The sequence below is a fragment of the Mercenaria mercenaria genome, chromosome 18, assembly GCF_021730395.1.
Source record: "Mercenaria mercenaria strain notata chromosome 18, MADL_Memer_1, whole genome shotgun sequence".
NCBI classification, from domain to species: Eukaryota; Metazoa; Mollusca; class Bivalvia; order Venerida; family Veneridae; genus Mercenaria; species Mercenaria mercenaria.
Window position 1 is genome coordinate 14167681 of NC_069378.1, and position 22844 is coordinate 14190524.

General features: G+C 32.6%; 1 protein-coding gene and 1 pseudogene across 1 annotated transcript; both read left to right on the plus strand.

The window, feature by feature from the left end:
* Positions 1-6490: 6490 nt before the first annotated feature.
* Positions 6491-9170, plus strand: LOC128550848 (fatty acyl-CoA hydrolase precursor, medium chain-like; annotated as a pseudogene).
* On the plus strand, positions 7340-8866 carry LOC128550483 (acetylcholinesterase-like). The gene is made up of 3 exons (XM_053529669.1): positions 7340-7384; positions 7615-8048; positions 8674-8866. Exons 1-3 carry the CDS (start codon positions 7340-7342, stop codon positions 8864-8866), a joined length of 672 nt encoding a protein of 223 aa, XP_053385644.1.
* Positions 9171-22844: the final 13674 nt, after the last annotated feature.

The following is a 22844-nucleotide window of genomic DNA, read 5'->3' on the forward strand; positions in this document are numbered from 1 at the left end:
AAGCTTAAATAAAAGAGAAAATCCCTCAAATAATGTCGTGAGAAAGACCAGTTTGATATTCCTGGGTTGGGTCAGAGGAGAGGGGGCTTGGGGGGATTTATTAAAAAATAGATTTGCTTAAACAAATATTTTAGCTTCAGCAACTTAAAAAAGAGATTTCCAAGCCGCCAAGCACTGAAAAAAATGTTTTGGATCCAAGTAAGAGTTTATTAAAAAATAATCCATTATTATCATTATCATATTAGTCATATTTTCTTCTTTTAAAGTGATTTCAGATTACGTAATTTTCGGTGTTCAACATATAAACTGTTAAAGGACAGGATAAGAAAATGCTAAATATATGCTTGAATGTACATGCGAATCATTATGTATATGAATATAAATCACGACAGTATTGCAAACCGAATAAAGTAAAACAAAATTGTACTTTTTTTCCTCGGATGTTTACCCGACGTCTTGTATGCGTGAAACATATTTGTCAATTCACGTTTCTTTGCTAAGAACGAAGGTAAGTGCAAGTTTATAAATGAATAAATTCTTTTGCAAAGCAGGGCTGTAACGAGCTAGAACAATGATGTTAACACGTCGTCTGTTTTTCACGACTTGGAAACGAACTACCCAGTCGTGACCATTTAAAAGCATTTCCCGGTTAGAGAAAATATGTTATATGCATGTATCGCCGGAGATTTAGATGCAAACTAGCCGCATTTGTAACATTGTAGATAGTAAATTGGTCAGAATGGGTCACTGTCTGAGCAAAAAGATCGTTATTGTTCAGGACATGTAAAGTTTATTCATGCACATTAGAAAAAGCAGTATTTTCAAGGGAAGAAAAGGGCCATAAAACCTCTGCATACATGTATGTTTGTCTGAGAATCTGAATGAATCAGCTGGTCAGCACTGATAAATGTTGCCATAATAACTTAAAGTAATGTTATAATGTGTATCTAATTCATTTTTACAAAAACAAATCTTGTCTTTGTTTCAGAATGAATGAAAACGGCTACAATAGAAAAAGCAGCATTTTCGAGGGAAATAGAGAGCCATAAAACCGCTGCATACATGTATATTTGTCTGAGGGTCTGAATGAATCAGCTGGTTAGCACTGATAAATGTTGTCATAATAACTTTCAAAGTAATGTTAGTTAATGTGCATCTTATTCATTTGTACAAAAACAAATCTTGTCTTTGTTTCAGAATGAATATAAACAGGCACCATGGAAATAATGGTTTAGATCGTTGATGTGTTAGAGGCTGTGTTCGGCGTATTCCAGTGCTTGAATATTTCTTATTAAGCAAGGAATATATGGTGGCGACCAGAAAGGTAAATGTCAATATTTCATAAAGTTAAACAATATTACCATCTGAAAAAAAAAAGAATGTTCTCTAAGTAATCGAAGAATAAAGTATACTTGTAATAACAGACAGGGGTCAGAATGAAAAACCTGGCCATGCACTAAATGTCATCAGCTTTACCTTGAGTGACAATAAATGGTATAATAATCATCGTTCATGTCATGCATGAATGTTTCAACTACATTTGAGACGTGCCATGAGAAAACCAACATAGTAGGTATGCGACCAGCATGGATCCAGACCAGCCTGCGCATCCGCGCAGTCTGGTCAGGCTCCATGCTGTTCGCTTTTAAAGCCTATTGGAATTGGAGAAACTGTTAGCGAACAGCATGGATCCTGACCAGACTGCGCGGATGCGCAGGCTGGTCTTGATCCATGCTGGTCGCATACCCACTATGTTGGTTTTCCCATGGCACGGCTCATTTGTAAAGCAACCTGTGCAGTAGGTCTACAGATATACTTTTGTAATAATCAAAACTTCATTAACTAAAGAAGTATAGAGACATAAATAGTTCTAAAATACTTAAATTCAAATTTGAAATGAACATGCACATATTGTCGGGACTGTCAAGTTTGATTTTTGTCTTCTTTAATTAGTATGCCACTTTTGACTTTTTAATATCACAGTCGGTACCTTGTGTATCAAAACTCCTCCTGTACTTTCCATCATGTTCGAATAAATCATGGTATACATCATACAGCAGACATACACACATTGTCGTGGATTTTATATCTAGTGTTTCTTTTCTTGAGATATTGCCTGTTTTAGGCTTTATAGATTTAATATTACAGTTCCTTTTGTACTTATTGCATTCAGCTTCTCCCTCATTTTCTACTAGTTCCCATAAAACATCATTACCATAAACGTCAGGGCCATAATGTCTATTTCATTCTGGCGTTATGCCCATTTTTAAAATATTACAATTACAATTTTACCTAATGTACTCATTTCCTCCTACAGTTTTCATTCAGTGCCAGTATGTTTGTTTGCAAATTGTCAACATGAAGTGGTCATGCGCATATTGCTGGGACTTCCATGTCTGATTATTTTTTCTTAAAGCAATGTCCTTTATTTTGAAATATCAAAAATACACTTGTAAATTGTGTAGTCACAGTTTTAATTAAATTTAAACGAAACTGTGTACACATCATCAACAAGAAGTGAAAATGCGTATAGTGTAGTTGAAAATGTAGATGTATGAAAACGATGTAGACAAATATTTATCATAATGCTGAAATTCATAGGTCTTTGTCTTTATTAATTATGTGAGTTCTTAAGACATGACATCTTTTCCTAATAATATATGTCAGATTAATATTTTATTTGCAAGAAATAACATTTTTATATTTTGTATTCTAAAATTTGTAGTTTAAATGAATGAAACCTGCAAAATTTATTACTGTGTATAAAAATTAATGTTAATGAAACAATGACGAAAACTTCTTCTTTCAGATTCTCGTCCAAAGGATCACTAGTGTTTGAAGAAATGGTCAACAAAACCTTCTTTGGCGGATCATACAAGATATGAAATCATATTGCCAGACACAAATTTGGAAAATTTGAGAGAAAAAATATGAAGGATTAGAGAGAAAGAATAAACATCAAGCATTGAGAACCTGTTTGAATACTTTAAAATTTAACAATTGTTATTGACTTAATGAAAGTTGAGAAATGTGTATTTTGATTAACCATCTCTCCCGCCAAATTGTGTGTCCTGTCAATTCTGACTCAATATTGCTTTTCAATTTTATGAGCATAATTCTACATAACAAAAAGTGTAACGTGGTTACATCAATTTAGTACGCTAGTCCAGTAGGGAATATACGTTTGCTCGTTTTCTGTCAGTCTGTCCTTTATGTGCCCAAACAAAATTTTTATTAAGCTTAGAAACACAAACATCGTATCTAAGACAGTAACACACTGTATCTCGTGTGTCTCGTATTTCGTTTATAGAAAGCTGTCTGTGATGTTTTAAAGGTAAATGTGCTATTGCTTTTGACATGTACTTCTTATGAGAAGTAACCTTAGAAAGAGACGTAAAGTGAGATTCAAATAATGTTAATCTCATTGTCGATAACGTTTTCGTGATTGAATGGAAAAGATAACTTATGCATGCCATAAAAAGTGGTTAATTAGACATGTCCTAAAAATTGTAAGATATCATTTAATGCAGAAACGTATTTTGCAGTGTTCAGTGATTTCATAAGGAGTCAAAAGAATGTGACATCTTAAAAATATGATATATACATGTACTAATTTATCATCAAATAAGTTGAGAGGTACATCTTAACCCCAAAAATGATCATTAATATTTTCAGTACATCCAGTAACATTTTTGCATAACAAATATGGAGTGCTTTTCTTGTAAGATTTATTTTCAAAAGTTTTAGCAATTTCATAGAAACATATTGCTTTACGTTCATAAACTTGCCAAAATAGTTTTGACAGTTATAACTTATAGGTTTAGTATTTGGTAGCCATATAAACGATAATTGTAACAAGTTATTGCGTAATCAGCACAATGGACATTTTATTCAAAGTGTGTGATGTTCATGCGAAATACACAATGTATAAGGAAAATAAAATATCACACCAAACTATTTCATAGCCTAGAATTCACAAGGAATAGTAACGCATGTTTAAGTATTGACAATGTCATATTACGTATTCTGATGTAAGTGATTGTATCATAAATTTATTATCCATCCAGCAGAAAGGGAAGTCCCTCTCACCCTCAAAAAATTTCTGCAGTTCTTAGCTAGAGTACTGCATTGTTTTGACAACATATACAAAACAAACACTACATACATCTAATTGTAACCATTATTTCTTTAGTTATCTTACACCTCCCTGTTATTTTTTAAGGAAACGAAAATATGTTAATCCATGTTAAATGGCGCTTTGAACAGGAACTTTAGACGCAGACCAGAAGATAATTTAAAATGTATTTGTCTCTGATGTTAATTATAACTTGTCACGAATTCAGAGATAGCTCAGCGGGAATTTGGAATTGAAGTCGACGATTGATAGATCGTTGACGTCACTAAACCGCAGGATAATTATAGTGTTGCTGGACTTTATTGTGATCTTGATTCACATTCTGTACGAAAAGAAACATATGAGCCGTGCCATGGGAAAACCAACATAGTGGGTATGCGACCAGCATGGATCCAGGCCAGCCTGCGCATCCGCGCAGTCTGGTCAGGATCCATGCTGTTCGCTAATAGTTTCTCCAATTCCAATAGGCTTTAAAAGCGAACAGCATGGAGCCTGACCAGACTGCGCGGATGCGCAGGCTGGTCTGGATCCATGCTGGTCGCATACCCACTATGTTGGTTTTCTCATGGCACGGCTCATATCTTCATGAATTCACACACGTAGAAAAAATTACATTTAGAAATTGTTTGTCAACAGTTATAGGTTTGTTCAGTGGTCGAGAGAATCTAGCACATATTTGTTTGTTATATGTCTGTGAAGTACTTCCATTCTCCTTAATGAAAGTCGGTGGCTCTACCCGAGCATCTGTCTATTCCCGATAGTGTGCACTGATAGGCGCCCTTAGAAGTCACCATACGATCCGCATTATGTCGCTGTAAATAAAAACCCATACAAATAAATATTAATTGCTATATTTTGTTTATGTGGACGTCAATTGCAGAATTATTTTTTTAAGTCATACCTACAAAATTTGTACTAGAGATACCGGTAGTTGAAACCATCCGATCTGTTTTAGGACTTTGAAGGAAATGAGAACCAATCAAATATCAATCGAATGATGAGCGCATTATCATCCATGATCATTTATCATCATTTCCGAAAGTAAAATAGACAACATATTTACTCATATGCTTTTTCCGACTATACAACCACCAACTTTAATTTAAAGATCAGTACCACTTAGATACAGAAAGTGTTATTGCCGATATTAAGTAACATTGATTGCGCTTGAATGTTAAGTTTATTGTTTCTTTCTTTTCCATTAACCAATTTATTAGGTTGTTTTTATGGTTTATCTGAAAAATTCATTTCAAATTGTCACACTAGCGAGCATATAAACAACAAACCCTTTATCTGAAAACTTACAGAATAGTAATGTGACGCACGGTGATTCTTTAATGTATTTAAAGTAGTTCTGCACGTTTGATAAACCAGAAGTGGTGGCGTGACGTAATTCATCCGGATATCGTAGAATAAAGCCTGGATTCGGCTTACGGAAATGAAAATCATTTTATGAATTAATGGCAACCCGTGAGTAAATCTACATTGTAGAAAAAAATTTGACTCGAAGGTGCAGAACTACCTTAATCTGTTACGTGTTACTTGAATGTACATAAGTATGTGTAGTCCGTTTAATAATCAAGAGATGTAAATCTACAAAGATGAAATTGTGTCCTTACTTTTAATGTCTTCCTGTTATTCGTAGAAATAATAAGACTTAGTACTTTGTTGTTTGTGTTCCATTTTTCACATCGACTGTTGTAAAGGGTCATACCAAACCCAAGTTACTTTACATTTCACTATTAAAACGACAAATCTAGTTGCGAAATTTAAGAGTTCTCACGAGGTTCATAACGCTAAAACCAAACGAGTATTTTTCAAGTTTGATAGTAGCGGAAAATACTTCGGTGAAATTTAAGGACAAGCTATAATTTTCGCATTGGACTAGAGAAATTCAAAGACCAGCAAAATTTCACCTGAAGGCCATAAATATCACGTGGTGTCACCGGTTTATCGGTATTTTCTATTTCTTTGGCGTCTTCTGCCTGTCCGCCATTTTCGGTGATCCGTACGGTGTAACACCTTAGATCAGCATAGGAAAAATTATCTTACTTTGATAAATTATCCTATCTACACCTAGTATTATCCCAGGACTATAAACACGAAGGATTTTAAAAGATCGCATAAATTTAAATTTCGCTCGTCTTCCTAACTCCATTGAAGTACTCTACATGAGAAATTTTGACCACAACTCTCGCAAAGAAAGGTCAAATTCTAGCACAACTGATTACTATATACGTATTGCAGTTAAATTCTTTGGCTGCACAGTTATCTAAATATTTGAGAACATACCCAATTCAAAATTATCTATATGCACAAAATCAAGTATTTAATATTACAGTACATGAGTTAAACAAGATGTATCACATACTATATGTCCAGTTGATTTTAGCTCAAATTTGTATAATAAAAGGATTTCTTATTCGAGATGGAATACAGATGGTGACTACTAATTTAGGAGATATCATTGGTTTTACTGATCGAGTAAAGTTTGGCAACCAGAATTTTCAAGTAAGAAAATTTCTCGGAATTCCGTATGCTGAACCACCAGTAGGAGATCTGCGTTTTGAAAAGCCTGTCATGAAGACACGATTTATGACGCCCATTAAAACGCATAAATACTCACCGAAATGCCCTCAACCGCAACTTGTAAATGAGACCATTTCTGAAGACTGTCTTTATCTCAACATATTTGCACCTGAAATATCCAGCACAAATGCAGAAACAAAGCCGGTAATGATTTGGATTCATGGAGGAGGATTTATTACAGGATATAGCAAAATCTATGACGGTGATGTAATCAGTGTCCTTGCTGACGTCATTATTGTTACACTTAATTACCGACTTGGGGCGTTAGGATTTTTCAGTACTCATGACTCTCTCGCAAAAGGCAATTATGGTTTATGAGGCCAACATCTAGCTATTCGCTGGGTATACGAAAACATTGCTGACTTCGGTGGAGACACCACAAATATAACCATATTTGGAGATTCAGCCGGTTCAAGTAGCGTTATATACCAGATGCTCTACCCTGGCAATAAAAGATTATTTAAACGAGCAATAGCAGAAAGTGGATCTATTGCTGCCTGGGCTGTTTCTCATGGAAATGCAAATTAGGAATCATCTAAAGAATTTGCTCAATACGTGGGATGTAGTGACTTGTCTAATATTTCTGCGTGTTTAAAAAGTAAATCAGAGGCCGACATGATTTCTGCGACTGTAACGCTTGAAAGTCTGAAATACAGTGAAGTAAACAAAAGTTGGGCCCCCGTCTTTGATGATGAATTTGTACTTGCAAAGACTCCTGATATATTATCTGAGCTGTCCGATCCAAATTTACGTTCAAAATATTCGCATTTTTGGGATTTTGATCTAATGATAAGTGCAAACAATTATGACGGTGTTAGTTACCTATATTTGTTGATGATTTTAATTAACAATACTACACCAACCTCAGTTACAACATTTCTGTGCAACAGTTTGATAATATCATTGTGCCCAGAGCAATTGAAGGCAAAACTCCAACTGAACTGGCGTCAGATCTAACAATCCTGGAGTACACGGATTTGAACGATCCACATAACACCACAAAGCGTTTGCAAAATGCTATTGATATTTGGTCCGAATATACAGTAAATGCTCCTATGATATCCACTGCAAATGCACATTCAAGTGCCGTGTCATCCACATACGTCTATCAGTTTTCGGCAGCACCTCCAAAACGTCTTATAGCGATTCCACCTGAACTTGAAGGACCAGATGTTGCCCGTCATTCGGACGAAATGCCCTTCCTATTCGGTTTTACAGAAAATATCCGGAAGTACTGGAACTTTTCTGAAAATAGTATTGAACCAAAGGATTATCAGTTGTCATTGGAAATAATAACTATGTGGACGAACTTCGCGAAATCCGGGTAAGAAATGGTGGGTTCTCCATTAAAAAGCTAGGCTCAGGAAACCTCCTTTTAATGTTTTCCTACTTCATATTTTGTTTAACCTTAAAGTGCGAAATCCACTACTGTGATATGTTTTAAGAGATATATATGTATAATAAAACATCGAATATTCTTATACTGATTAAGGGCAAAACAGTATTTCAGTTGTTAAAGGGCGATAATAACACATTCCAGTATCTTCAGATTTTAAACAAGTTTACATTGTGCTCTGCAAGTTTCTAGTTTCTCAGTCACCGTGACAATCAATGAATTTGGATTTTAAACATTGTTTTGCTACTTTAGTTGACATTTTGAATGTTTTTTTTTACATTTCGATTTCATATGTGTGCTTTATAAATAGTCAATTTTATTTTATAAGCCATATTTTTAAAGGTGTTAATCATTTCCAAGCCTTCTGCACATCTTATCCTAGTTTTTCACTCCAGTATGCAAAATTAACAACTCCCTGTCACTACCTGTTATTAATTAGATTTTGCTGAATATTCATGCATTTTCGAAGCCTACAGAACATATACTTCTCGTGCAAGTGTTTTTGATATGATTGAGATATAACGGTTTTATAACAATTCTGTTATACTTTCAGGAACCCCAACATACCTAAGAAACTTAATACACTTAACGGTGAAACTTGGCCGGCGTATGACGGAAATGGTGAAATGTATCTTGAAATAGCGTCCAAGCAGTCGAAGATCAAACAACGTCTTAGAGCTGAACAAGTTGTGTTCTGGAACTATCTGCTGCCGGAAATGCAAACCTTTGCGAAACAGAAGCCGTGAAATGTGATAAATACATTCCAATTATGGGACTTGAATCCTAGTTCACCATACTTTCAAAACGTTATATGTTCAATTTGCTTCTTCAAAAATCGTCTTATTTCCACAATGCCGTAACTAGCTTTTTTGATAGTTTTGGAGACTTGAGTTGGAGATTTGAGTGTCAATGACTATACACTACGTACAGCCTTGTTGAGCTAAACTTTAGGCTGTTTCTGTTAGTTCTACAAGGCCACAAATTTACAATCATACAGAGGTCATAGAGACATACCTAAAGACACTAAAATCTCAGTTTTGCCAAAACTTTACTTAGTCACTCTGGAATTAAGGCAATGATATTATTATTGTATCATTAAAATAAAACAAAAATTATACAGACTTTGAACTATTGATACATTTCGGTCCTTAGGACAGGGTATCAAATTTTCTCTGTTTGAAATAAACTGGTGTTTTGTCAGCTTTACATTTCGATTTATATGATCACAGTATAGGAGCGTTTCAGTTATTTTGTACATACTTATGTAAGAACATGACAAAACTTTACTTGTCGTTCTTTAGATAAATAATTAAAAGAAACCAGTTCAAACACCTCAACAACATAAATGTAAAGTCAAAGCATCCTACACAGCATTTTCAAGAATACTGTTACGTTACACTTCACTGTCTTCGCTTAAAATGGACTTTCTCAGTTTTGAGCATGGAAAAGAAAATAATTGGTCAATGTTTCAAAGTCGAATATCCTGATCATATAAGGTTCAATTCAAAACATCAATCTTTAACAACTTTATACAATTGAATAACTATATCGACCGTTCTGTTCTGACTATGTCTACATTGCTACAAAGTTAAAGGTCGTGAGTTCAGTTCAAATGCTAGTATTTTCTTTAAGGACCTCCGTGGTTGAGTGGTTAAGGTCGCTGACTCCGAAAATTATTTGCAGAGAACAAATTACTGCTGTAAAAGGACACAGAAAAACTCAACTTTCACTTTACTGAACTGTGGTTTAAAAACACTGCAAAAGCAATGAGTTAGTTTGTATTTTAAACAATGAGGTAATTTTGGAAGTCATTACCTCAAGATTTAACTGACGTTTTCCTGGAAGATTTCCCACATGTGTATAATTCTTCATAAATTATATACATTATAAATAACGTCACACCCCATTCCTTAAAAATGGCCAAAATACGACATCGGTTTGACACGAGACCGAAATAAGGTTACAAGGATATATGGGTTTGTATACTTGTAGTAAACCTGTTACGCATGTTACACCCATTTCCCTAAAATCGACAAAAATGCGACATCTGTAATATAGAAGTTAATTGAAATGATTACTAGATGACAGATTGCAGTAGATATGATAATTATGTACAAAAACAAAAGTTTGGGTAGGGAACTGATGATTACCTAGATATTCATAAATATCAAATGACCTAATGTAGAAAATCCCTAAAAATATTTTAACTTGACTAAATATATAAACTACATGTAATTGCAGAAATACATTGACATTTCTCGATTAAATTCTATGTGCAACAGTCATTTGCTAAAAAATCCATTTTACCGGAAGTGGACATTACTACTCTGTGCTTAGCTAAATATGTTTTTTGTAGACAAGGTTTTAAACCTTACATACAGCCCTGTTTATACACACAAACAAGCTTATGTTATTTTTACAGTCTGAGATTCATTGAAATACCATTTTACATTTAAAATATGAATTTGGGTGAAATATATATATATTACTTTATTTTATTGAGATAAACCTTATTGAATTAAATATCTCAATCTGAAAAATCTTTTAATTATTTAAAGTCAACTCTATTTAGACAAGCATCACTATTCATTTATTCATTGTGGTACAGCACAGCGACATTTTAAACTAAGTTTCAGCCGATAAATCAGATTCTATTCCAGAGCAAACTGCAAGAGGTTGACAAAATCAAACAAGTGTTTCAGACTTTCAGACACAATATAAACCCGTCACAGCAAATTACATTTGAATTTAAAAATACTGTAGTTATTGTGCAGACAAATTCTCAACCTTTTTTCAGTTTCGATTAATTCAATGGCTGTCGATCTAGAGATAGTTCTCCAAACTGGCTGGTAATCAAACAGGACCTAGAAGTCATACGTTTTCTACATAAGTATGACTGTGCCCATAAGGTTGTGTCATAAGGCTGATGCATTTCTTGTATGAAGATGCATTGTTTGCTAAGGTTACTCTTTGCTGTATGAATAATGCTATTTCTAATCAAATTACCTTAGTGAACCATTCACATGACTAATGAAAGCTAAACGTTTGGTACTTAAGTTTGACTATTAATTCAATATGCTTGCGATTTTTGAGGAATATTTGTCATTAAGTTTCATCGTAGTTCACACCATTGCAGTATACGAATAGAAGGAAGACGGTTATAGAAATAAAGTGCATAAAAACAACTACTACCATAGTAACACTGTTAAAAGTATCATATCAGATGACCACATATTATTTTCCAGCTGCATTTAAGGAGATTAGCATTTTTGTATAGTCATGTAAATATAACGCGCTGAACATATATAATTCATTAACGTTAGTGTTCTCTGTCCGGAAAAAAAAAGACGTTTGATAAACTTCTACATAATGTGGAGACCATTCCTATTGCTCGCTTCCTTTTTTAGCATTTATAATTTCCGTCTTATATTCGTGCACCGATAAGAAACGTTAAACAATAGGCTGTGCTTTTTATCAGACTTCATGATTGAAATATGATCAAGATCTCTTTAAATTACATTATGGATATAAATATACAATGTATATGTTATAGTTATAATACTCTAATGACTATGTCCAATATAAATTATCAAAATCATTCGGGCTGTACTTACTGTGTTATATAATTTTAAATGAGAGATAAAGTTCACGCCTACGTGTATTGTTTTAAGTGGAACTCTATCATACATTAAGAAACATTCAAATTTGTATAGACTCCAAGAAAATAAAGGACAAGAGAATTTAAGAGCACCGAGTCCAAGAAATAAAGTGCTTTTCAGTAGAGTTGAAAGCGTAATAATTCTATTTCAAAGCGAAGGCTATCTTATTAAATAGAGGTAATAGATAGTCAAAGTTTTAAAACACTTAACATTTAGTTCCATGAGAATAGCTTGTTTCCCTTACGTTGTGAATGAATAATTGATTAAATTAACTTTATAAAAAGATTTATTAATTTACTTGAAATCTGACTGGAGTAGAAACGTGACACTGTATGGTTTAAATTACTTAGGATATCTGTAAGGGGCAATTTAACAAACGTTGATAGATATAAACTTTTCTTTCAAAATAATTACGAAAAGGCGTGGAACTGCATGCATATTTGGCTTATAACAACATTCTAAAATTTGGTAGTATTCGTGTAAACTGCTGTTTTTTGGTTTAAAAACACTAAATAATTGGCAGTCCTTATTATTATACACCAGAACCAGAATTGAGATAGTGCCAGTTGCTGCGACACCAAGCAGGACCCTTTTAAATATTTGAAACTTACATTTCCCCAAATTGTAATGGGGATGTATTATAGAAATATCAAGCACAGACCTGTCACGTGATTTCAGTAAAACAACACAATGACGTTAAGGAAAAATGCTCAACAGAGAAAAAATAATAAAAACAAAACTGAGAATAATTTGAATCCATCATAATTATACCATCTTTTCCCTACTTAGTGTCTGTATACCTTTATTATACTAATGACGCTACTATAATTCTTGAAAGGAGTAGCAATAAACAGGAGGATTCTCTCTGGTACTTGACAGGTTGTAGAGGGAAACAAAAAGAAAGGGAGTTTTCGGTATCGTATACACGGCAAAACTCGCTCGATCTGCATATAATTTCCTTATTACTTGATAGAAAAAGCGTCGGAGACAGGAAAATGGCTGCTTTCCTCGCCATAAAGCGCCTTCCACAAAATTCCTGATACTTTTCTCAAACACTTCGTCCAAATGTTTTCTTCACTAACCAGAATGTGTAGATAAAGAACACACATGACTTGAGGCGAATTTAAGAGTTTGAAAGCAGTTTTGATTACATGTAAGAGTTGCATAGATGCATTTTGTGCCCAGGAAAGGACTCGCTCTTCTGTCTTCGACACTTTTTATTTTATTAGAATCTATTAAATAAGAAGACAATTACAACCAAATGTTACACGAAAATATACACCAATTGGCTAATGTATGTTTTTCTTTGTCTCCAGACTAGAAGATGTTGGGGTTATATCTAACAAAGATTTTTACTTCAGTGTGAAATATACAGGCGTAGTGGAATGGGAGCTACCAATGTTGTTTGTGACTCACTGTAAGGTAACTCTTAAAAAAAACAAATTTTAAGGTGAAGTATTTATACTAGTAAGACAAGCACACAAGAGTTATAGAGTTAATTTGGTCAAAACTATTATTTAATGGTGAGGCAGATAAAAGTTCCTAATGAATAAATCCCAACAGTGTTTTTAATTTAAGTCTATAACGTGCCTTTGTTACGAACTGTCAAAAAGAGAAAATAGACTTTAGATTTTAGTACGGGAAATAAGCTGGGTTAAATAAAAACTGAACTTATATAAATATTAAAAAGAAGAAGAACAGTGTATTTTATTTAAGACTACAACGTACTTCATTACATGGGTGTTACAAGTGTGATTCTTGTATGAGCTATACTTATATGTATGTTTTGACATGTACATCTACTTCTTTTTGTATGGAAAATAGGAATAGATAATAATATAATACAACATACAACATTTATATGGGTTTGCACAGGTGTTACAAATTGTCAAAAGACAAAATAGACCTTTGTGTAATTTCTGTATGGTCTATGTGTTTTGACATATAAATCATGTTTTTTAGAACATTTATATTTAGGAAAATAGATAATACTATAGTATTTGTACACATACATATTGTGTTCCACTGAAAGCTTCATATATGTAATATTTTGGTTTAGCCATTAGTTAAAATAAATCATGGTTCTACCGGGTGATTTTTTTTTTAAAAAGCCTTTCCCACCTACTAGTAGGCGCTTTTAAAAAAATATGGTTCTACCCTGTGTTTTTTAAGACTTTTTCATTATTAACAGTTTTTTAGTTATAAAGAACCGTGAGACTTTGTATGTTTTATACATGTATGCACTATAAAGGCAAAATTATGGTTCTACCTGGTGTTTTTTTAAGACTTTAGTTATTAGCAGTTGTTTAGTTAAAAAGAACCTTGATACTTTCTATGTTTTATACATGTGTATATTATAAAAGCAAAATTATGGTTCTACCTGGTGTTTTTTTAAAGACTTTTTCATTATAAGCAGTTGTTTAGTTAAAAAGAACCTTGTGACTTTGTATGTTTTATTCATGTATACATTGTAAAAGCAAAATTATGGTTCTATCTGGTGGTTTTTAACACTTTTCCATTACTAGCAGTTGTTTAGTTTAGTGGAAAAAACCTTGAAACTTTTGTATTTTTATACATAACATTATAAGAGCAAAAGATGGTTCTACTTGTGGTTTTTAAGACGTTTCCACTACCAGCGGTTGTTTAGTTAAAAAGAACCTTGAGAATTTTATATGTTCTATACATGTATACATTGTAAAAGCAAAATTATGGTTCTACTTCATGGTTTATACATGTATACATTGTAGAAGCAAAAATAGGGTTCTACCTGGTGGGTTCTTTTTAAGACTTTTCCATTACTAGCGGTTGTTTAGTTAAAAAGAACCTTGAGACCTTAAACGTTAAAAAGAACCTTGAGACTTTGTATGTTTTATACATGAATACATTGTAGAAGCAAAATTACGGTTCTACCTGTAAAAAGAACCTTGAGACTTTTGTATGTCTTAAACATGTATACATTGTAAAAGCAAAATATGGTTCTACTTGTGGTTTTTTAAGATTTTTCTATTACTAGCAGTTGTTTAGTTAAAAAGAACACTGAGACTTTTTATGTTTTTGCATGTATATACTATAAAAGCATGGTTCTACCTGGTGGTTCTTAAGTCTTCTTCACTACTAGCGGTTGTTTAGTTAAAAAAAAAGAACCTTGAAATTTTTGTTTTGTAGTTTTGTACATGTATATAATATGATATGTCTTGGCTTTAATTTAAACGATATTTTAGTCTAATAAATAGAAATCATTTTTTGAGGAAAAAGTTACGGTTCTACCTGAAATTTTTTAAAACCCTTTCACCTGATAATACTTGTATTATAGCTTATACATGTAAAGAAATTCTTTTTATAATACATGTCTTCCTAACAAATGAAAACTTGTATTAGTACCTAACAGTTTAAAGTAAGTTAATGTTAGTGTTAGTTTAATATTTTTAAGGAACTGGTGTATAATGAGAAAAAATGACCTATATTTATAGTTCAAGACATTATTGACAATAGGAATTGCTATTAAGCACACCAGAGCCAAAAGCTCAGGTTGAGCTATTAGTGCAGGTGTATACTCTGACAAGTCAAATTTTAATTACAGCATTTATATCGTAGTTTGTACAAGACTTGAAACACTTATTTTTCCATATATGAATACCTGATTTCTGACATTATCTTAATGTAAAGTAATTTTTTTTACATACAATTAATATTTAAACATAATAATTTTTGATCCCCCTTTTTCATTTAAAAACTCGTTTAAATTATCTCTGTTGTGTTTTTCACTCATAATACTTCTTTGCTTAAACAGTAGTCTCCCCGGTTTGCCTTAAAACACTGTATATTGCGAAGTGAGTTTCCTCATTTATTTTATGTAGTATACCTTATTAATGTTATAAGTCAATTTTCAATTTCTAATTTGGAAACAGTGCGATTGGACATGCAAAGGCCAATCAATACACAAAGATCTGTACTTACTAAGTCATGGAAACAATTTGTTCCTATATACATTTTTCTCAAACTGCTCTGTCTCAATGTCTCTGGTTTTATCTGGGTACAGTTTTAAAGTCTTATGGATAGTATACATTTTTTTCAACTTTCAATGTAAAGGGGCTTGCATCAAAAGAGAAAAGAGTGCAAGTTTTTGAATACCTTAGAGAGCAAAAGTTTGATATCATTTTCCTTCAATAACTCCATTGTATGGAAAATGACCTAGAAAAATGGAAAAAGCAATGGAAAAAATGATGTATACTTAAGTGGCAATAGCAGCAGTAGTAAGGGGGTAGGCATTCTTCTAAAAGAAAATTTCCAGTATCAGCTTATTGGATACAAAGAGGTCATTAAAGATAGACTACAAATGCTTATATATATATATATCAAAGTAAACGATAAAACATACGTTTTAATAAATGTGTACGGGTCAAATAATGATGACGTAAATATCTTCAATAAGCTAGAAGAAATAATAATAGAACACAACAGTGAAACTCTTGTTGTTGGAGGAGACTTTAATGTGGTCCTAGATTATAATCTTGACAAAATGAATGGCAGACAAAATACAAACATTAAATGTTCTAAGAAATTAAATGACATATTGTTGAATAATGACTTGTGTGATATATGGCGAAATTCTCACCCAAATATAAAAAGATTTACATGGAACCACCTATATTCTGCAGGTTAGACTACGTTTTAGTCTCTGATAATCTATTAAACACTGTTTCAAAATGTAATATATCTGTTGGTTATAAATCTGACCATTCTATTGTACACTTTAAGTTAGAAAGTAAAAAGTTAGAAAAAGGCCCTGGTTTCTTCAAATTAAATAATAGTATCATTTTACCAAAAGAGTACCAAAACGAATTAAGAAAGTCAATTACTGAAACTGCAAATTTTAATAAAGAAGCAAATCCAAATACATTATGGGAATTAATTAAAGGAACAGTAAGAGATGTATCAATAAAATACTCTGTTATAAATAAAAAGGAAAAAATGAGGAACAACAAAGACTAGAGAAAAACATTAAAGACTAGAAACTAGAATTTCTCAAAACCCGTCCGATGAAGTACTTTTGGCAGAACTGAAAACAGATAAAGGTAAATTAGAAAAATTATTGGATGAAAAATTGAAAGGTATTCTTTTGAGAGCTGAAGCTGAATGGATAGAAGGAGCAGAAAAAAGCAACAAAATACTTTGCATTTAGAGAAGAAACGAGCAGAAAGTAAAATAACAAACAAATTAGAAACAAATGGTCAAGAAATACATGAAAACAAAGACATAATCAGGCATATCAAACTCTTCTACGAAAATTTGTATAAAATAGATCAAGCAGTAAATGAAAATGAAACGTTCTTTGAACATGTTAATGTAAAACTAAATTCAGATGAAAAACAGTCCTGTGAAGGTCAGTTGAATGAATATGAATGCTTTCTTGCACTAATGGAAATGAAGAACATGAAAAGCCCAGACTCTGATGGTTTAACAACAGAGTTTTATAAGTTATTTTGGAAAGATATAAAAGTTTTTTTGTTAAGTCAGTCAATTACTCTTTTCAACATAGTAACTTAACAGAATTACAAAAACAAGGTGTAATAACTCTCTTACCTAAAAAAGGAAAAGATTTGTTAAATATTAATAATTGGAGGCCAATTTCATTGCTAAATGTCGATTATAAAATTGCAACAAAGGCTATAGCAAATAGGATCAAGAAAGTGTTAACCAAAATAAATAATAACAACCAAACTGGATTCATAAAAGTACGTTACATTGGAGAAAATGTGAGAATATTGCTTGATGTTATTGAACAAGTAAATAAAATGGATGAAGAAGGTATTATTTTTTTTTACAGATTTTCAAAAAGCATTTGATAATTTAGACCATTCGTACATGTTCAAATGTTTAAAACATTTTAATTTTGGAGAATCACTTTTGAAATGGGTCAAATTGTTCTATAAAGATGCAAAAAGCTGCATTTCAAATAATGGACATATGTCTGACTTTTTTAATGTACATAAAGGAGTTCGTCAAGGTTGTCCCCTGTTCCCTTACCTTTTTATTATATGTATTGAAATTCTTTCTATAGCAGTTACAAAAATGATGATATCAAAGGAATAAAGGTTTCAAATGTAGAGGTAAAACAAACTTTGTTTGCTAATGATGAAGCTTCTTTCTAGATGGTAGCAGGAAATCATTTGAAACACTAATAAAAACATTAGAAGAGTTTGGTAAACCTTCTGGTCTAGAACTAAGTATATCTAAATGTACAGCCCTAAGAATAGGATCACTAAAACACAGAAATATAATTTTCTGCAAAAGTAAAAACTTCAAATGGTCTTCGGAGCAAACATCAACTCTAGGTATAACTTTTACAAATGAACAACAACAAATTCATGAACTAAACTTGGAACCAAAAATAACAGAATTTAAGCATACACTTCTTACATGGAGATAATGGAATTTGTCATTAATAGGAAAAATAACAGTACTAAAAACGTTTGCATTTCCAAAATTAGTATATCCATTGACAGTTCTGCCAAACCCGTCACAAAATATTATCAAGAAAATAAAAAACTGTATGTTCGATTTCTTGTGGGAGTCAAAACCAGATAAAATAGCAAGAAATATAATTATTCAAGAATATGAAAATGGGGGCTTAAAAATGATAGATATAGATGCATTTGTAACCGCCTTAAAAGCTAGTTGGATAAAAGATTAGCACAGGAAAATAATGCAAAATGGCAACAGATGTATAGACAAGAACTCTAAAAACGTGGAGGTCTTTCCTTTCTCAAATTCAATTGTGACCAAAAACAAGTTCCTGATTTGAAGTATACTTTTCTTGAAGAAATCTTAAAAGCATGGTGCAAGGTCAATTATAAAGAGGATATTAATTGTATTTCAACACAAATATTATGGTACAATAGTCATATATTAGATAATAATGGCAACAAATTTTTCTATAAAAACTGGCTTGAGAAAGGAGTTATGTATTTAAAACATATTTTTGACTATAGATTAAAAGAATTCTATACGTTTAATTTCTTGCAATTTGTTTATGATATTCCTAATGGCGATTATTTACGGTACTATCAAATAGTAAAGTCATTGAAAAAGGGTTGGAAAAACAAGCTTATATTAGAAAATTTAAATGAAGTAAAAGAACCAAATTACCTTATCGAAAAAATTTACGAAGTTTCAAAAGTAAATAAAATGCTGTATAAGTTGGAACTTAAAAACAAAATACAACCAATAAATCAAAAGGAAAAGTGGGAAATATTATTTCACACAAATAGTGTTAATTGGAAGAAAATTTTTACTAACTATATATTTTGTACAATTGATACTAAGCTTAGAGCATTTCAATATAAATATCTGATGAAAATAGTACCCAACAATGCTTTTCTATTTAAGTGCAAACTAGCCCCATCAAATTTATGCGACTTTTGTTCCATGTCTTCAGAAACATATATTCACATGTTCTGGGAATGTCAATTGATCCAAAAGTTCTGGAGCGATATAGGAAGTTATCTTAGTATGGAAAATCTATTAAACACCCCACTAGACTTTCAAACTGTATCATTGATTTTTTTTTGGAAATACTAGGAAAAATAGGAAAAGTGTTATTAATTATATTCTTATTCTTGCAAAATACTTCATTTTTAGAAGTAAATATAGTAAAACACCTCCGACTTTTAATTTATTTAAGCTTTATCTTGAGAAAAGAATTAATATCGAATACATTGTTGCTTGTTTGAAGGATAAGTTAGATGTATACCATTCAAAATGGACTGAATTTCATGGTGATGTAGATCAACAGAGACTTTTTGATTGAGCAGAGCAGTTCTTCTTTTTTGAATTCTTCTTCCTTCTTACAAACTTTTTTTCTTTTATTTTTCTTTATTACTTACTACTTATTACTACTTTTTTTTTGGCTCGACTATTCGAAGAATAGTTCAGCTATTCTACTCACCCAAACATCAAAGTCACAACTTATATCTATATTTTAAACTTATTTTTGTTTAATTCTCTGGATCAATAACTAAACACACTGGGTCAGATTTCACAACTCTGACATGTATATTTGGCAGATTATGCCCCCCTTTATGACTTCTGAATTCTGGTTATTAAGGTTTTGTGGGCAAGTCACACCTGCAGAACAAATGCAGATTTTAAATTGAAACTTCACACCTGCAGGTACTGGATTGAAACTCTATAGATATTCTGACACTCAAAGTAGCACTTTCCAGCTTTTGGGACAATATTTCGAATAGTCGAGCATTTGAAAGTCTTTCAGACAACTCTTGTTTCTATAAAAGACACTCCATCATCTCATTATTCATTTATCTTTTTCCATCCACTCATCAATATTTGAAAAACATTTCAGGGATTGACATTCTGTACTAAAAGTATACTTTTTCCTCTTACTATGTTAAATTACATAGATAAATATGTAATGTTAAAATATAATGCTAATAAGTAATATATCCATATAATGATCATGTATGTATTACCATAATGTCAATGTACTGAAGTGAAATAAAATTGGAAAAACAAATTGTAATGGGGATGTATTACAGAAATATCAAGCACAGACCTGTCACGTGATTTCAGTAAAACAACACAATGACGTTAAGGAAAAATGCTCAACAGAGAAAAAATGATAAAAACAAAACTGAGAATAATTTGAATCCACCATAATTATACCATCTTTGCCCTACTTAGTGTCTGTATACCTTTATTATACTAATGATACTATAATTCTTGAAAGGAGTAGCAATAAACAGGAGGATTCTCTCTGGTACTTGACAGGTTGTAGAGGAAAACCAAAAAAAAAGGGAGTTTTCGGTATCGTATACACTGCAAAAATCGCTCGATCGTCATATAATTTCCTTATTACTTGATAGAAAAAGCGTCGGAGACAGGAAAATGGCTGCTTTCCTCGCCATAAAGCGCCTTCCACAAAATTCCTGATACTTTTCTCAAACACTTCGTCCAAATGTTTTCTTCACTAACCAAAATGTGTACATAAAGAACACACTTGACTTTAGGCGAAGAGTTTGAAAGCAGTTTTGATTACATGTAAGAGTTGCATAGATGCATTTTGTGCCCAGGAAAGGACTCGGTCTTTTTATTTTATTAGAATCTATTAAATAAGAAGGCAATTGCAACCACATGTTACACGAAAATATACACCAATTGGCTAATGTTTGTTTTTCTTTGTCTCAAGACTGGAAGATGTAGGGGTGATATCTAACAAAGATTTTTACCTCAGTGTGAAATATACAGGCGACGTGGAATGGGAGCCACCAATGTTGTTTGTGACTCACTGTAAGGTAACTCTGAAAAAACAAATTTTAATGTGAAGTATTAATACAAGTAAGAAAAGCACACAGGAGTTATAGAGTTAATTTGGTCAAAATTATTATTTAATGGTGAGGTAGATGAAAGTTCCTAATGAATAAATCCCAACGCGTATTTCTGACGTCACTTCTGGTGGCACTGTCGTTTATAGTGCCGTTAGATTCCAGAGAAAAGCTGTTGTACCAATAGACCGTTTCCCTGGCCATTGCCGTGCTCCTGACACTTGTGGCTGATTCAGTTTTAGGTAAATGAAGAACAGGCCGCACCAAATGTCACTTGTTCTGTTTTTATTCTCATACTTTTCTAAATTAAACATATTTGTAAATATAGGGCTTGTACATTTTTTCTTATATTTTTTGAAAGCTTACTAGACTATTCTTTCACCTATAGAATGTATTAAATGAACCTAATAAATCAACTTTAATTTCATTACAGGGCTATATCTTGCTAGAGTCACCGTTCTAGATGCATTTTGAATATTTTTTACGGTTATCGTTCTCATCTTGTTTCACAGAGACAAAGTCCGGAATCGCAATCTGTGGCTATGTGCATCACGTGTTTTGCGGCATACATGTGTTCATTTAGCGTTCTGCGAAAGCGTAAAATTAGCAGAGTACAACCGGTGGAAGGTGAGAATGGCAAAAGTGAGGAATCTGTTGATACAGTCTACGAAGCCGACTGGAAGAAAGTCGCCGCCATATTGGACAGATTTTGTTTTATGATATTTTCTATGATGACAGTCGTTATGAACGTATCTTTCGTTATAGCGCTTACAGCAGGAGGGAACGCTTCGAACCCTTAGTATTGAAAAACTGACAATTGACATGTTTTGATGGTGTATATAAAATAGACCATTAATAACTGCTTTGTTCATTTTGATTTTCACTTACCACAAATTAAAAAGTAACTACTCATTAATTAAATATGATCCTCTTACTACCAGAGATAAGAAGATAAGTAAATAAATCAAATAATTGAATTTATATTTGACATTATGTCGCAAGTGCAGGTAGCTGTGCGGAGAAAACGTTTATCTGCAAATCTCGGGGTAGTGGTTTGAAGTCCTACGTCTGACCATATTTTCTTTTTGTTTTGGAAAATCCTGTTAACATTATCTTGACGGTTCATTTATTGAAAGAAATACACTTTTATTCAAGTCAACCGTTGTAAAAATAATCAAATTAAATACTTTTCATCAGCGTTTCCAAGAATTTTTCAGAAAAGTCTAGAAGTGAAAAAGGATTCGTTTATTCAACTGACAATTCAAGCAACTGCTATCAGTAGAAGAAATAAAGAAATCATAATCATAAAATAAATACTACAAGAAAAATCAATCAGAAAGCGACAGTACGATGGTGACACCGCGATGGTATAGCGCGACCGTACTATGGCAAATGGTGAAGCGCGACAATGGTGACACTACGACGACGTAGCGCGACAGTACAATTGCAAAGCGCGACAGGACGATGGTGAAGCCTAACAGTATGATGTTGAAGCGCGACAGTATGAAGGCGAAGTCCAAACGTACTGTCACCATCGTACTATCGTGCTTTGTCATCGTACTGTCGTGTTATTGCTATCGTACTGTGGCGCTTCTGAAACGTTTCTTTGCGCTTCTAGGGAGCAGGCACTGGTCCTAAACGGAACACCATAGTATCTTATCATTTTCATTGCAAGTTATTTTATGAACGCAACGGATACATTGAGCACGACTTCAAAACCCGGG